Consider the following 17,247-nt stretch of genomic DNA (forward strand, 5'->3'; position numbering starts at 1 on the left):
TTTAGATTCTATCCGATTTATTAATTTTATGTTTCCTTAGCACTTGAACAGGAACCTAAATCGAAGGATGGGGAAAAAGGAAGAATAAAGCCCTCAATCGGCATCTATGAAAACGTTCTGCTAACAACAAATGAAACTAACGAAACTGCTTCTTCTTCCAACACGATCGAAACACTATCAACTCAAATCTATACTAACAAACTAGAAGATGGCATTAAACATTCTAAAGTTCATAGCCATACAGAATTCACAACGAATCCCTCAAATGATTCCAAAGAACTGCTAAAAGATGTATATAATGGTGATTCAGATAATATAAGGACCAACACAGGTAACGTTATAAAGGATCTCGTTATATTTCTTTAAACATTAACACAGTGCACAATATATTCAATCTATAAAATGCAGAACATTTATGTATTATGGATATGGAGTGTGAAACAAATACTAAACTTCCTGAGAAACGTCTTGAAGAAGTCGTTATCAATGAAGATAACTTAAAATGTTCTACTTCAAAACAGGTTATACAAAAAACTGATGTTTCGGATAATTGTTCAAATTTAGTACCAATTCACAATAATCCAACAACAAACGACCATTCCTTGTTATCAAAGAAGCACAACGAAAAAATTAATGATGTCCCTGACACAGAAACGATTACTTACAAAGGCAGGAATATGAGTAACGATATCGACGAGACATTGGTAGCTGCTAGTGAGGATTCAAAATGCAAGCAAGATGGTTATGTGAAAAATGAAAAATATCAACACACTAAAATAGAAGATATATCCGACGAAGAAACCCCTAACGATGAGAATAAATCCAGTAGCATACCGCAAACGGGTTCTAAGATTTTACAAATTGAGGATAGCAATGTGAACAAATACACATTCGGCACACAGGATGGTAAGTTATAATGGCAGAAATTATTGAAAATTTTAGTAGTGGCGATGGGAACAGACCCGTTATTACCCGCTCATAATCTGAACCAAACTGTGGCTTTTTCTTGATGCATTGATAGACTTTGCAATGAAATTAAGCCAAAAATGAGCGCGCGATGAGCTTTCTTATTAGAGCAAGCATTTGGATAAATAAAATTTTATAATTTGCAAGCATTGTTGGTGAAAATGGTACAATATTCCTGGCCATACACAGAAAAAAGTAAACTGTTTTATATCAAGAATGAACTACCTCGTGCGAAAATTGAATTAAATTGTACTCCACATTTTGAGATTTCCACAAAGCGTCGTTAAAACCAGGACAATTTTAATTCCCAGTTGTACTTTTTAACTGCAATTCATGAAATTACACCCTCTCATAGAAGAAAATATGAACTAAAATTAAAGAAAAAAATCATTGGCGCCAAATCATGACCATTTTAACCACACATTATTTCATTCTTACTATTTTTGGGAATTTTAGGAAAATTTTCTTCAGCTTTAGTTCATATTGATCTTATGTGTATGCAGGGCCCTGGGCATATTAGTAAAATGTGGCCCCTATGACTTTGACAGAACATTATTTATTATTATGATGAAGACAACAAAAATTGTCGAAACGTTAGGAACAATGCAAAAAATAAGTCTTTTTATTTGCGGAAAAAACCTTAAGTCTGATAGCGTAATCATATGGGAAAAATTAGAGAACATTAGTTTGTTATAATAAAAAAAATAGATAAACAAGGTTTTTATTGCTACTCGCATTAAGCGAATAGATAAATGTAATATTTGCCACAAACGTAACTCCCTTAGCATTTACAGATTAGTGATTAAAAATCTTTTAAGAAATCAATTATATTAGAATTCAAAAAATTTAAATTTATTAATTCTTTTGTAAAAAATAGGAAAAATTAGGAGCAAAGGTAGAATTAAAAATGTTAAATAATAATCGATCGATGGTTGATGGCACTTTAAACCGGCAACTGTAATGATAAAGCATAATCGATTAGAATACGCGACAGAACAGATCAACTTTAAACTCAATCATCTTTTCTCATGGCAGCGTTGCCAGAATTGTTTCACAAAAAACCGCTAGATTTGTCCAAAAAACTAGCCAAAAAAAGCTAAAAAATTTTAAAAAATAGCTAGAAAAAAGCTAAAATGTTTTGTATCAAAAGTCACATTTTTGATTGAAATTTAACAAACTTAAAGGCTTTATTTCACTTAAAATTCATATTATTTTAATTGTATTCATTTTATTTCAATTTCTGTGAGACTGTAAGAAAATTTAAGTCATATTAGCTCTGTTTGCATACTCGATACATTTTGATTACTATCACAAATTTTTACTGGAAGTCCTTCGTTTATATTTCCTAGTAAAAACATTTTTCCCAGTAAACTTGCAATTGTCAGCTGGTTAATCATCAACAAGTCCAATGTGCGATATATTGCACAATGTCACATAGAACTGCATAAGAAAATATCAATATATTTCGTTTTAACTGAATTAATGATAAATTCGTGAACGTGTACACTTCTCCTAATTTTACCCATGAGAATAAAACCCATTCTAACTGTCTTGCAAGTTTATATTGAATAACTTTTATTCGAAAATTTCCCATACAAACCTATTGTTGTCTAATTTTCGTAAATGTAAATCCATTCCATTAATATATAGCAGATTTGTTTTTATCCTATCACTACGAATTTTTTCATTGCATTTTTTTGATGTTAAAAAAAAATAATACCACATTCAAAACTTTATTTCCTTAATTATTTCTATGTTCGGTTCCAAAGATTTTGTACACTAATGATTTTGGTATTGATTCCGAGTCAAATTTGAATTTATTCGTTTTTTCAGCTTTTTCTTCATGAGCTATCACAGTGCTTTAAAAACGTGCTAACGACAACTTAAATTTCCAAATTCAGACTCGACTTTAAGTAGAAATTATTCTATGTATACGTTTTTAAAATAAAATGTTGAAACACCTCCTCTATTTTTGAACGCTATTTTGGTTTGTGGTCAAGATACAAAAACTCCACAAATTTAAAGACTATTTCATTAATTTTAAGAATTTTTTAGAATTGACCCTAGCCTTCTTTCATGAAAAAATACCCATTTTTAAGTTGAATCACTTAACTATAAGGACAAAAAGAATTTATCGGCTTTTGAAGAAGAGAAATTCACAAATGCTATTATAACCAAATTATAATAACATAAAAAGGATAAACGAGTCAAATGCTAATATTCCTAATAATTTACTGACAGTTTATATAAGGAATTAAATATGTGGAAAACCTTATTCTGGCAGCAAGGCTTAGATAAAAACGAAGTTTTATCCATATTTCAATAGGAACATGTCGAAAATAAAAAAAGCCAAAATTAGCTAAAAGGGTCATGAAAAAAAGCCAGAAAAAAGCTAAAAGCTAAATGCATTTTTTCCCCGCTAAACGTCTTCAAAAAAAGCCAAATCCAGCGGGAAAAAAGCTAAATTGGCAACGCTGTCTCATGGACATCAGAAGTTGGCGTTAGGAGGACTGGCATCAGAGTTGCTGCCTAATTTATGTCGTTTGAAGAGGAACTCTTCCAGATTTGAGACAGGCAAGATCGTTTGGTTATGTTAATATGCACCCATAAAAATAATTCTTTCCTCCCAAACGAAATTTTAGACAAACAAAGTTCGTTTCTCATTTGCTTTTCGCTGTAAGGAAGTGTATTTGGAAGAAAAGTATATACTTAGACGTTTATTCTTTTCCATCGATAAACGTTTATTCTTTTCCGGGATGTAAAAACAATTTCATAAAGACAAACTCAAAAAAACATTGTTTTCTTGCTAATTGCATTTTCCCTCACATCTTTCTCACATCCACGAGGTTTTTTAGTTCTTAACACCTTTTCCTGTAATACCAACAATGTAGAAGAAATTATACGATTTTATAAATTTTTAACATTTTTTACCTTTCGCCTGGACGGAGAATCGAACCGCGGACCAAGCACTTTGTAAGCCAACACACTAACCACTGAGCTATGTACCTGTTATGGTCATCAATAGATAAATATCCATATAAGTTATATTTATATAGCATAGCTTGCGGCGTCCACGAACCGAATAAACAAAGTTTATTTAACAGAAACAAACATTTAGTTTGTCACCGTGGAGCAGTGGTTGTTACGTCCGACTTGCATGCGAAGGGTCGTGGGTTCGATCCCTGCTTCGACCAAAGTTTTTTGTTTAATTTTTTTTTGTACGTATATTCCAGATATGTTCGGAAGATTCCGAAAAAATGTTCAACATTAGGTTAGGTTAGGTTATGTGGCAGCCCGATGTATCAGGCTCACTTAGACTATTCAGTCCATTGTGATACCACAGTGGTGAACTGTAAAATGTGTCTTATTAAAGACCTAAAGTCAGAAAAGAACTGTGTTTCATATAAACGAAATGGACTTTGTTGTTGTCAAAAATAACTTTTTTTATTGAAAAAATAAAAATTTTGTAACCAACGATTTTTTTGGTGATAAAAGTTTAAAATTTTCGAAGCAATTCAAAAAACTCGGTACACGCTTTCCAAACGTTTTTTTTTTCTTTGCGTGTACCTTTCACTTTTAACAAGTTGCTGCGTAACGATTTTGTCCTCCTTTTACAATTCCAATACCTACAAATATAAAAAATCATAAACCAATTTTTTCCCAAAGGTTACCGTCACTGAATGTTACCTGTTAATTGAAGATTTCAAAATGAAGACGAATGAAGGGGTTGCTATTCTGTTTTCTTTCTTTATACACCATCACGAACATAATTTTTTCTCGCTAATTTAAAATAACAAATATTTTATATATGTCATTTGTTATTTATTATATTATTTTACTATATTATTTTTTAACAATCCCTCCGTATACAATAACAACGCGATTCCAACTAAAAAACAAACTACGCGCAAACATATCGATTACATCGATGATAGGCATCGATTACAGGTAGATAAAATAAATATAGGTAAATTTCCTATATTCTAACAAATGTGTCTCCTTAAGTTTTAAAAGGATTGAATACTAAAATATTTTTCTACGCCAAGTGTTATTCGTATGTATGATAAGCTTTCTATAATAAAGGGAGTCAGAATTATCATTTTATAAGAAATTTTACTAAATTTGAGGAAACTGGGTTTTAGTTCATATTTTGTTTATTTTTACGAATGATTTGTTATCAGTGAATAAAATTTTCTTGTTCAGTAGTAAATTCTTATACCCAGCGAAGAAAATAGTATTAGTAAAATTCCATGCCTTATTCTAGTTAATGAACTATTCCTAACTGCTTTCAGTTTAGGATTTTTTTACTGAAGTAAGTAAATTTTATTATTTTAAACAAAAATTTAACTTAATGGAAATAAATTGGCTAAACTAAATTGATGAACATTTTTCCTTTAGTTCCGTAGGCACTTTTTCTGGGTGTAAGAGAATGCAATTTCCAAAGTAAATTTTTACGTAAATTATTTCATTTCATAGTTTTTTATCTAAACAAAAATACCAAAACAATTAAATTATATTAGGTTAGGTTAGGTTAAAGTGGCCGATTAAGTTTCAGGCTCACTTAGACTATTCAGTCCATTATGATACCACATTTAACTAAAAGTACCTATTACATATGGGCACTTCTAGTTTTAACCACTGAACCTTCACTATTATTTTCTTTTGTTGAACCAACCAGATTGTTCTAAAAACATTAAGAGACTGCTTAAGTTAGCGTTTTCCAGGCCCGCCAGTAATCTAAAGCTATATGCCCCACACAAGAGGTGTTTAATTAAATCGCCTATCATGCAGCGACCCGTCATAGCAGGTATCAGAACTGATATCTGACGCCTTGAGAACACTAACATATCTAGTGTGCGGTTCAAGTTTAAATGGGACCATATTTCCTTGGTGTCGTTACAACCCTTGCAATTCTCCCATCGAACATTTGCCATCACGACAGCCTTCTCACGCAGTATGAGCTTGTAGGTAGCCAAAGACATACTAACAGATTCTAGTTCCCCTGGAATATGTAAGTTAGTTCCTAGCCTTGCTAACTCATCTGCTTCACAGTTCCCCGGTATGTTCCTATGGCCAGGCACCCATATTAGGTGAATATTGTACTGCTCAGCCATCTCGTTGAGAGATTTGCGGCAGTCGATGCACGTTTTCGATTTAAGGAACACAGAGTCCAAGTATTTTATTGCAGGTTGACTGTCTGAGTATATATTAATGCCAACATTTTTTGGAACATTACTTCTCAGCCAATTCGCCACCTCTCTTATTGCTAATATTTCAGCCTGAAAAACACTACAGTGATTAGGTAATCTTTTCGCTATTCGAAGTTCCAGATCTTTAGAATATACTGCGAAGCCCACTTGTCCATCCAATTTGGAGCCATCAGTGTAGAAATCTATATATCCTTTATTCCCCGGGGTCTGTGTACACCACGCTTCACTGTTGGGAATTTGAGTTTCAAACTTTTTGTCGAAAAGTGGTTTCGCCAGAGTGTAATCCACTACGTTAGGCACATCTGACATTATTTTGAGGACCGAACTGTGACCGTACATTTTATTATAGGTCAAACCACTGCCGTGTATAGCCAATACACAATTTTCGGTTTTAGTCCCCACTTTTTTCCTATTGCCTTTTTTCACGAGTACAAATCTATCGTGGCTTTTCTCGCTCTTTCTTCTTTATTAAGCTTAAAGTTCAGCTTCCTGTCCAGAATAACGCCAAGGTATTTTGCACACTCACCAACGGAAATTTCAATACCTCCTAAGGATATGGGCTTAACCGTGGGAGTTTTGCGATCTTTGCAGTACATGACTAATTCTGTCTTTGGAGGATTTACCCCAAGACCATTCTCTTTCGCCCATATCTCAGTCATCCGGAGGGCTCTCTGTATAACATCTCTGATTGTGGATGGGAATTTTCCTCTGACTGCTAGAGCCACATCGTCTGCGTATGCCACCACTTATATCCTTTCTTTTTCTAGGCAAACCAGAAGGTTGTTTATAGCAACATTCCAAAGAAGAGGTGATAGAACTCCTCCTTGGGGAGTGCCTCTGTTCACATACCTTTGTATGTTTGCTTGACCTAGTGTGGCCGAAATACGTCTCCTCATTAGCAGTTCGTCTAGAAGCCTAAGTATACCTGGATCAACATTCAGAGTTACCAGTCCATTTAATATCGAGCTCGGATGGACGTTATTGAATGCCCCCTCGACGTCTAGAAACGCCACGATTGTGTATTCATTGACAGATAGTGAGCTTTCAATAAAGCTGACTGGTTCAATCAAAGCAGTCTCAGTAGACCTGCCCTTCGAGTATGCATGCTGTCGTTTCAAGAGCAAACTTGAATCGAGGCTTTTCCCGCTTTCGGTATGAAAACGACTTTTGTTTCCACCACTTTTCTGGAATATATGCTAAGTTTATACATCCTTTATATATCACCGTCAACCAGGGGATAATTCTTTCAGTCACTGCTTGTAACTCCGCCGGAGTAATTCCATCAGGTCCGGGGGATTTGAATGGTCCAAAGCTATCTAACGCCCATTTTATTCTAGATTCCGTGGCACCGCCAGAACAGTTCTGTGGCACCGCCAGAACATGGTTCAACCGTCTGATTTCCAGGAAAATGTGTGTCCAATCGTACCTCCAGCGTCTCCCCATTGGACGTTGTCCAATTGCCCTTCGATGTTTTAATGAAACTTGGAGCGGAGTTAGTGGATGCTAGTACCTTCCGTAGTCTGGAAGCCTCGGACGTATTCTCAATACTGCTGCCGTACTCATTCCAAGAGTTATGCTGAACCTTTCTCAGTTCTCAATTGTATCCTCTCAGATTCTTCTTGTAAGCGTGCCAATCCTCAGGAGCTCTGGTGGACTTTGCTTTGTTAAAGAGCTGCCTGCAGGATTTCCTCATATTACTTAACTCCGTAGACCACCATGGTGGTCGATTTTCCCCCCTTGGCTTCCTTCTAGGGCATGTAGCTTTCAGTGAGATGTTGAAGGCCTTAGTAATCCTCTCCACTGCGTGTTCGATATCTTGCACAGTGCTCATATTTGTCTCTGGTATTTCGGGTATCATCATATTGAACGATTCCCTATACCTATTCCAATCAGCTTTCCTAACATTTTGCGGAAATATGGTCTTTGAAGCAACAGCCAATCTGAAACTGATGTAGCGATGATCTGAGAAGCTATGTTCCCTCAAAACTTGCCACTCAGATATATTATCATTCAGTTCCGGAGAGGCTAATGTGACGTCCAATTATATTATATTTTCTTCTCTACCTAGTCTAAATTATACCCCTTCACATGAGACTCAAAATGGATTTAAAGTCCCTTATTTACAAAGAAAATGACAGTTAAAATAGCTAAAGTAGATTTTGGAAGTGCAATAAGAATGATGATTTACCCAGTGGTACTGAAAATAATGTTATTGTATTTATCCCTCCATTTTATATAAAATACTGCAAGGAAAACTTTACGGGAATTCTCGCACTTAATTCCCGGGAAAGCGAGAAAAAGCGAATTCCCGGAAAAAACCTAGTATTTAGGGTACAACAAATATTTGCTTGTAGTTACATTTTATTATTATTTGTGAAATTTTCCTTTTTTAAAGTATGTCTTAAACATTTTATGAACTAAATATGGGTATAAAGTTCAATGACCATACACACAGACCCATCTTCCCCACAGGGCACTCTGGGCACGTGCCCAGGGCCCCGCGATAAATAAGGGCCCCCTATCTCCTGCTAGATTGCTGACTTTTGTTATGAAGATGTTAATGAGAAAGAGTTAGAAATTGAATGTTTGCATTTAACAGAATACTTGAAAATTGTGGACAGTGAAAATGAGGGAACTGATTCAATGTTAAAAATATATCAACTCTTGAAAGAAAACAACATTGACGACACATTTCCAAATGTAGAAATCGCAATGAGAATCTTTTTAAGCATGATGGTTACTAACTGCTGTGGGGAAAGTTCCTGCTCCAAACTAAAATGAACTGAGAAGTACAATGCTTCAAGAGAGATTAAGATTAGAGAGATCGCTGATGTCCATAGAATTCCAGCAAAAAAAGCGTCGCCCAAAAGTAGTGAAAATGTGTTTTTGGATCCGAAAAGTGATGCAAAATTGGCACAGGAGCGATGAATTTAACATGGGCTTGTCATAGGACGGATGTCCACCATTTCCACAGCCGTTGCACTGCGTTTGCTTCACTTCTTAAGGTGTGATCCGAATTCAGTGTTTTGCCAAAAAATATTTTTTTATAATTTTTTATGATTTTTAATGCATTCTAACCGTTGTTCGAAACTTTTGACCTCAAATATTTCCAAAAATTCGCAATTTTTATAGAATGGATTTATCATTTTTTTTTACAAAATTTAAATTACCATTTTATTATTCCTTACTCTATTTGTAACCTATTTGAAACAAAAAAGTTCAAATTACAAACATTACACCCAGAAAAATTGACCCCTTCTTTAAGTTAAAATGAACTAATTGTGAAGAAATTTGAACTTCGTATAGCGCCAAAGACATTTTTATTTTTTTGAACGATGTGATTTTCGTAGAAATTAGGTAGAATGCATTACATATATTTGTTAACATTTTCCTATATTTATGTACCACTATACTACAGAATAAAAAAATTTAACTGAATTGAATTCATATATGGAATGATTTTATTGAACTTTTTTCATTCATTTGGACAAATCTTACATAGAACTGCTTACCAACGTTTTTAAATACAATTTTATGTATTTATATAAGCAATTTTTTCTTCAATAAAAGACACGTTTTATTAATATATTAAATATATTTATCAAGAATCAACAGCATCGACTGGCCTTGAAATATTAGTTTATTATTCCACTATTTCCAATTTCCATGTAATGTCATCAACTGTAAAACGCATTTTTCCTTCTTCTTGTACTTTTCACTTTTAATAAGTTGCTGCCTAACGATTTTGTCTTCCTTTTACAATTTCAATACCTACACTCTTAGAAAAATATGTTTTTCATATGTTCCGATATAAACAAAATGTGTTTCGGGCACAAATTTAAAACACAATATATTTAAGTGCAAACAAGGAATGTTCCTAAACTAACACTAAATGTTTGGGACATCTATGTTAATATGTTAGAATATATTATGTTTGGGGCATGAATATTTCATAAAAATCATATGTGTGAATGCAAACATATATAAATTTACAAATTTCGACTAAACATACATATGTTGTGATATTTTATTCAAAGCGACAGAGAGAGTATAGAGAAAGAAATAGAGATGGAAACCGGGAGAGTTGACGGGAGAGTCCACGTGGCAAAAAAATGTATGTTTCTGTTAAATAATGTTATGTTTGCATGGGCTCGTGGGCGCTGCAAACTATGCTATATAAGTGTAACTTATAACGATAATTATCAACTGGTGACTATAACAGCTACGTAGTCCAGTGGGTAGTTTGTTGCCTTACAAACTGTATAGTCCTCGGTTCGATTCTCCGTGCAGGCGAAAGGTAAAATTTAAAAAATTTATAGAAGTGAATAATTTCTTCAACATTATTTGTATTACAGAAAAAGGTGCCAAGAACTAAAATATTTCGAGGCAGTGAAAATTACGAGTATGTTAGGCAATGAGCACAATCGTCTTTGGGAAAAATTCTTCCAAGAATATAATATTTTTGGGCTCAAAATGCTTCCAAACATATGATATGTTCACATAAAACAAACATATTAAAGTTTCGGCAGTATCCAATAATATATGTGCTTCCTGCAAAATATGTTTGGAACATATGTTAAAGAAGCGATTTTTTTTGAGGGTGTACAAATATAAAAAATCATATGTTAAACCAATTTTTTCACAAATGGTTAGCGTCACTGAATGTTACCTGTTAATTGAAGATTCCAAAATGAAGGGGTCGTTATTCTGTTTTCTTTCTTTACACACCATCACGAGAATAATTTTTTCGCACTAATTTAAAATAACAAATATTTATATACTTTATTTGTTATTTATTATATTTTTTTTACTATATTATTTTTTAACAATCCCTCCGTATACCATAACAACGCGATTCCAACTAAAAAAACAACCCACGCGCAAACATACATACATCGATGACAGTTATCGATTACAGGTAGATAAAAGAAATATAGGAAAATTTCCTATATTCTAACAAGTGTGTTTCCTTAAGTTTTGTAAGGATTGGATACTTCTTAGCACGATTGAACTAAAATATTTTCTATGCCAAGTGTTATTCATATGTATTATAAGCTTTCTATAATAAAGGAAGTCGGAATTATCATTTTATAAGAAATTTTACTAAATTTGAGGAAACTTGGTTTTAGTAAGGTTTTTGTTTATTTTTACGAATGCTTTGTTATCAGTGAATACAATTTTCTTGTTCAGTAGTAAATTCTTATACCCAGCGAAGAAAACAGTATTAGTTAAATTCCATGCCTTATTCTAGTTAATGAACTATTCCTAACTGCTTTCAGTTTAGGATTTTTTTTACTGAAGCAAGTAAATTTTATTATTTTAAACAAAAATTTAACTTAATGGAAATAAATTGGATAAACTAAATTGATGAACATTTTTTCCTTTAGTTCCGAAGGCACTTTTTTCTTGCTGTACAAATATGAAAAAAGCGAGTTATAAAAAATTTAATTAAAAGAACTTCCTGAGTAGACTTTGGGGACATTTTTTGAAAGTGTTTTTAAAGTTGTGATGTGCTAATAAGCATAGAATTTGAAGACGTGACTAACGATTTTGCCTTATCACAATGGATTGAATAGTATATGTTAAGTGAGCCTGAAACTTAATCGGGCTGCCACACGCAAATAAAAAAAACGTTTGGAAAACGTGTACCGAAAACGTTTTTCTTTTGTTAGAGTTTTTTGAATTGCTTCGAAAATTTTAAATTTTTATCACCAAAAAAATTCGTTTGTTACAAAATTTTTATTTTTTCAATAAAATAAGTTCTTTTTGAAACAACAACACAGTCCATTTCGTTTATATCAAACACTGTTCTTTTCTGACTTTAGGTCGTTAATAAGACACATTTTACAGTTCAAAATTTAATATAGTACAATGTTACGTTACAAAAACAAATCTTTGGTCGAAGCAGGGATCGAACCCACGATCCTTGGCATGCAAGTCGGACGTAACAACCACTGCTCCACGGTGTCAAACTAAATGTTTGTTTCTGTTAAATAAACTTTGTTTATTCGGTTCGTGGGCGCCGCAAGCTATGCTATATAAATATAACTTATATGGATAATTATCTATTGATGACAATAACAGGTACATAGCTTAGTGGTTAGTGTGTTGGCTTACAAAGTGCATGGTCCGCGGTTCGATTCTCCGTCCAGGCGAAAGGTAAATAAATTTTAAAAATTTATAAAATCGTATAATTTCTTCTACATTGTTGGTATTACAGGAAAAGGTGTTAAGAACTAAAAAAGCTCGTGGATGTGAGAAAGATGTGAGGAAACATGCAATTAGCAAGAAAACAATGTGTTTTTTTTGAGTTTGTCTTTATGAAATTGTTTTTACATCCTGGAAAAGAATAAACGTTTATCATAAAAAGTATATACTTTACAGTGCATGATAGATGTACTCTACTCTTATTGTTGCGTTTGGGGGTTGGAGCTTAACCTTGATAAGTCGAAGGTTATGGTTTTTAGGAAAGATTCAAGGATAAGTAGTAATTTGTGTTGGCATTACGGGGGGCGTGTTATTCAGCAAGTAAATGAGTACAAATATTTAGGCTTTAATTTGACTTTTAACCTCTCAAACTCTAAACATCTTGAACTTAAACTTGTTTCTGTGAAGACTGCTATAAATGCAAACTGGCTGGGGTATCTCTATAACCCTAAAATTAATCTTGACAATAAATTGAAAGTCTTCAACTCAACTGCAAGGTCAATATTATTCTATGGCGCACAATTTTGGAGTTTTCAACGCTATGAACAGGTTGAAAAGTTACTACGCTTCTTCCTCAAGAAGATTCTATATTTACCCACGAATACTCCCAATTACATTCTGCACTTGGAGACAGGATGGCCTACCCTTTATATAAGTACACTCCAACTACATTTTGATTATATCAGGAAAGTATTTAGCCTTAGTATGGACAGACGACCGCGAGTGCTTGCGGAGGAAACGGTTCGGTGTAGCACATACTGGTACTCTCACTGGTCTACTCTGTGTCGCCAAATTGGTATCTCTTTGAATTTTGGGCAGTGGAGATCTGATTTAGCAAACCTTCATTCGTATATGATAGACTATGTGAGATGAAGGGAATACGATGGTTTTGTGAGCAGCGCTAGGAACTCTAGATCGCACGATCTATATCCTCTATTGCAATATGGTATTAGTCCCTATTTCTCGAATGACAGGTCAATACGCCTTATGAGCACTATTATGAAGGCCAGAGGTGGATTATTAGACTTGCACATGCTTTTCAAACTGATTCAAATGACCGTTGTAGAATTTGTAATCTTGGTGAAGCAGAGAACTCATTTCATTTTCTAGGGGTATGCCCCATTTTTGGAGGGTACCGGCAGCACTTCTTTGGCAAAAGATCACTTTCACTTGAAGAAGTTCTTGAACTACTGAACAGCTCCGATCACTTGCACGTTTACAAATATATAACCAGTTGTATGAAAGACAGATCACTTCTAATCTCAGAATATTTATAAATTCCATCCCATCTATTCACATAATGTTTGGTATTGTACCCTTTTAACAAATATCCAATTTGAATATATTATAAGTCTTCTTTCTATTCGAGCCAATCAGACACACAACATATATTGTTATGTTTTATTATGATTTAATTAATTTTATTTTTATTTACCTTAATTGAATTAATTTAAATAAATCATATACAAATAATAATAATATACTTTTCTTCCAAATACACTTCCTTAAAGCAAAAAGCAAATGAGAAACGAACTTTGTTTGTCTAAAATTTCGTTTGGGAGGAAATAATTTTTTTTGCCTGTATGTTAATATATTAGAATATATTATGTTTGGTATTTTATTCAAAGCGACAGAGAGAGTATAGAGAAAGAAATAGAGATGGAAACCGGGAGAGTTGACAAAAGATATCAACATAACACAGCGAAAGAATCAAAAGAGAACAATTTCTGTGAAACCGCTTGTATGTTGTTTCGGAAAACTGTTTTATGATAAGGCCAAACATTTGATATGCTTAAGTCTAAATATTATTTAATTTGAATAAAGAGAATGGACATTCGAAACCAAGAGAATAGACATTTGAAAAACAAACAGCATATGTTTTCGCCTTGAGAGCAGCATTTTATGTATGTGTGGACATGTGTTTTGTTTATCATTTTGGCATTATGGGCACAATTTTTTTCTTGGTTCGTTAAAAGAAATCAGGGGTCTTCATAAAAATAACGAAAGGGTACTATACTCTTTTTAAATAGTGAAAAATTACACAGTAAAATGTATAAAAACAAAGTTTAGTTCCTCTTTATTAATAAGTAGTCCACGAGGAGTTGACGGATACCTTCAAATATAAAAGCGGGCATTAAGTTCGAGTTTTGCAGCTAAACCAATTTAAAAAGTTTTTTTCTTTAAAATGAATTATTAAAGAAAAATAAAAGGCATTTTAGAGCGATGGTGTTAAATGCTAGTAAAAAACTGTTCACGCCTAAATAAATTTATGTTTATATTATAATATTATTTATATATGTTTATACTCAACTCCACGTTATTCTTTTGTTAGAGTTTTTAAATTCCTTCCAAATTTTAAAGTTTTGTACCAAAAACAGTTTTTTGTTACAAAATTGTTATTTTTGCAATAAAAAAAAATAATATTTTATCCAAATATCAGTCAATTTCGTTTATATCAAGCACTGTTACTGACTACAAATCTTTAATAACCAACATTTCGAAGTTTCATTATAAAAATTTAATATAGTATATTAAAAAAAAGTGTTCGGTCGGAGCAAGGATTGAACCCACGACCCTTTGTATCCAAGGCAAACATGCTAACCACTGCTCCACGTGGCAAACAAATGTATGTTTCTGTTAAATAATGTTATGTTTGCATGGGCTCGTGGGCGCTGCAAACTATGCTATATAAATGTAACTTATAACGATTATTATCTACTGGTGACTATAACAGCTACGTAGCCCAGTGGATAGTGTGTTTGCTTACAAACTGTATGGTCCTCGGTTCGATTCTCCGTGCAGGCGAAAAGTAAAATTTAAAAAAATTTATAAAAGTGAATAATTTCTTCAACATTATTTGTATTACAGAAACAGGTGCCAAGAACTAAAAAATTTCGTGGAAGTGAAAATTACGAGTATGTTAGGGAATGAGCACAATCGTCTTTGCGAAAAATTCTTCCAAGAATATAATATTTTTGGGCTCTAAATGCTTCCAAACATATAATATGTTCACATAAAACAAACATATTAATGTTTCGGAAGTATCCAATAATATACGATTTCCTCTTTTTAATAATGAACCCAATATTAGTTGCAAATTAAATATTTTTACTAATTCAGTAGGGGTGGCTTAAGCTATGATATGGTCGGCCCCGTCCGATCCTTGTTTTGGAATAAAAATAAGTTAAAATTAGCTTTAGTTTAACTACTGACTTTTTTCAGAGTATCTTCAATATAAACAGAAAAAAGTTAAGTGTTGTGGAAACTTCCATCTCTGTTATGAACACATGTTAAATTTTGTTTCGACCTAGCAACTCCTTCATATGGAAACAGGTGTTCAAAAAAGACGCATCCGCAATTTTTTTTTACAATGGAAAAATTAGAAATGCGTGCTGTCATTAAATATTTACATAAAAAAGGTTTATCGGGACAAGAAATTCATAATGAATGGTGAATGTGTTAGGTGAAAGTGCTCCTTCATATGCAACAGTAAAAAATTGGGTTGCTGAATTTAAACGTGGTCGTACAAGCATTGAAGATGAACCACGTAGTGGACGTCCAAAAACAGCAACAACAACATAAATTGTAGCCAAAGTGCATGATATTTATTAAATGTGCGTGAAATTGCTAATATCATGGTCATCTCATATGATCGAGTCCATTTAATTTTGCATGAAGAACTACAGATGAAAAAACTTTCTGCAAGATGGGTGCCGCATTTGTTAACAGTCGATCAAAAACGCATAAACATTAACATTTCTCAAGCATGTTTTGGATCGTTTTAAGAGAAATAAAATGGATTTTAAGCGTTGCACAGAGGGGCAAAATCGCAAAAAATGGAGATTAATTGAAAAATTAAATTTTTGTTTTTTGAAAAATACTTAGGATCCGATTAAAGTATATAAAATTCTACATCACTACTGAAAATTTCAATGTCATATGTTGTTTACTTGTCAAACTGCATTATGTTAAAGTTAAGCAATTTTTGAGCTATTGGCGCAAAGCAGTGTTTTTTTTTAATTCGGTATAATTTGGAGCTAAATATATAGTATTTCGCAAGCCAGAGTAATATTTTCACTAAGGAATCTTCAACCTCAGGTATTTAAGCATTGTTCTACAAAAATTGTGTAAACGAAAAATGTGTATAAATATTTTGAAAAAATATTTTAAAATGTGTCTAAATTTTGGCTATTTTCAAAATCTTCCCAAATTTACGAGACACTTTTTTGTGTGTAGTCTATGACATCGAGCTTCGAAGGCAAAAATAAAATGTTGCTACAATTGACTAGAACTATTTTTAAAAAATATTTGAATTTTAAGCGTTTTAGGTCGAAAATGGGATTAAATTACGTGGATGGTGTAAAAAAAAAAACGAATCGTCCGATTTTAGTCAATTTAAATATTTTGTGTAGGTATTAGTGGTAGTTTTTGAAGTAAAACAAAAAATACATAAATTTGAGCAAATTAAAATGTTGACAATTTTTAAAATTTTTAGGATTTTTCTATCCAAAAAGGACGCCAAAAAATTATATCTCTCAATTTTGTTCTCACACTATTTGTTGTGTTTATTATAGAGTATACTATTGAATAATAAAAAAATTGCTATTTATTTAGAAATATTTTTACTTTTGGAGTATATTTTCGGAGTTTTTATCATGTATTGCGTTTTATACTAATTTTAATAGGTTTGAATTTCTTTTTTGTTTTGTAATTGTTGTGCTTTTAACAGGTTGGAATTTTCTATTCAACCGTCGAACGGAACGGACGTGTTGTTTTAATAGCGGATAAAATTATCGTAATAGGTACCTACTAAGAATTTCAAGTGTGGTGGGATATTAAGCCGGCATGAAGCGAAATTCAAAGT

At 32.9% G+C, this 17,247-nt stretch overlaps 1 protein-coding gene across 1 annotated transcript in view; it reads left to right on the plus strand.

Moving 5' to 3' along the window:
* LOC142229202 (uncharacterized) overlaps nucleotides 1–17,247 on the plus strand; it is a gene marked incomplete at its 3' end in the record, with an annotated part of 297,563 nt that overhangs the window by 133,146 nt on the left and 147,170 nt on the right. Inside the window, 2 exon segments of the mRNA XM_075299746.1 lie at nucleotides 41–331; nucleotides 409–906. Of these exon segments, the coding sequence (XP_075155861.1) occupies nucleotides 41–331; nucleotides 409–906 (789 nt within the window).

Source organism: Haematobia irritans, chromosome 1, assembly GCF_050003625.1.
Source record: "Haematobia irritans isolate KBUSLIRL chromosome 1, ASM5000362v1, whole genome shotgun sequence".
In the NCBI taxonomy this organism is placed as follows: Eukaryota; Metazoa; Arthropoda; class Insecta; order Diptera; family Muscidae; genus Haematobia; species Haematobia irritans.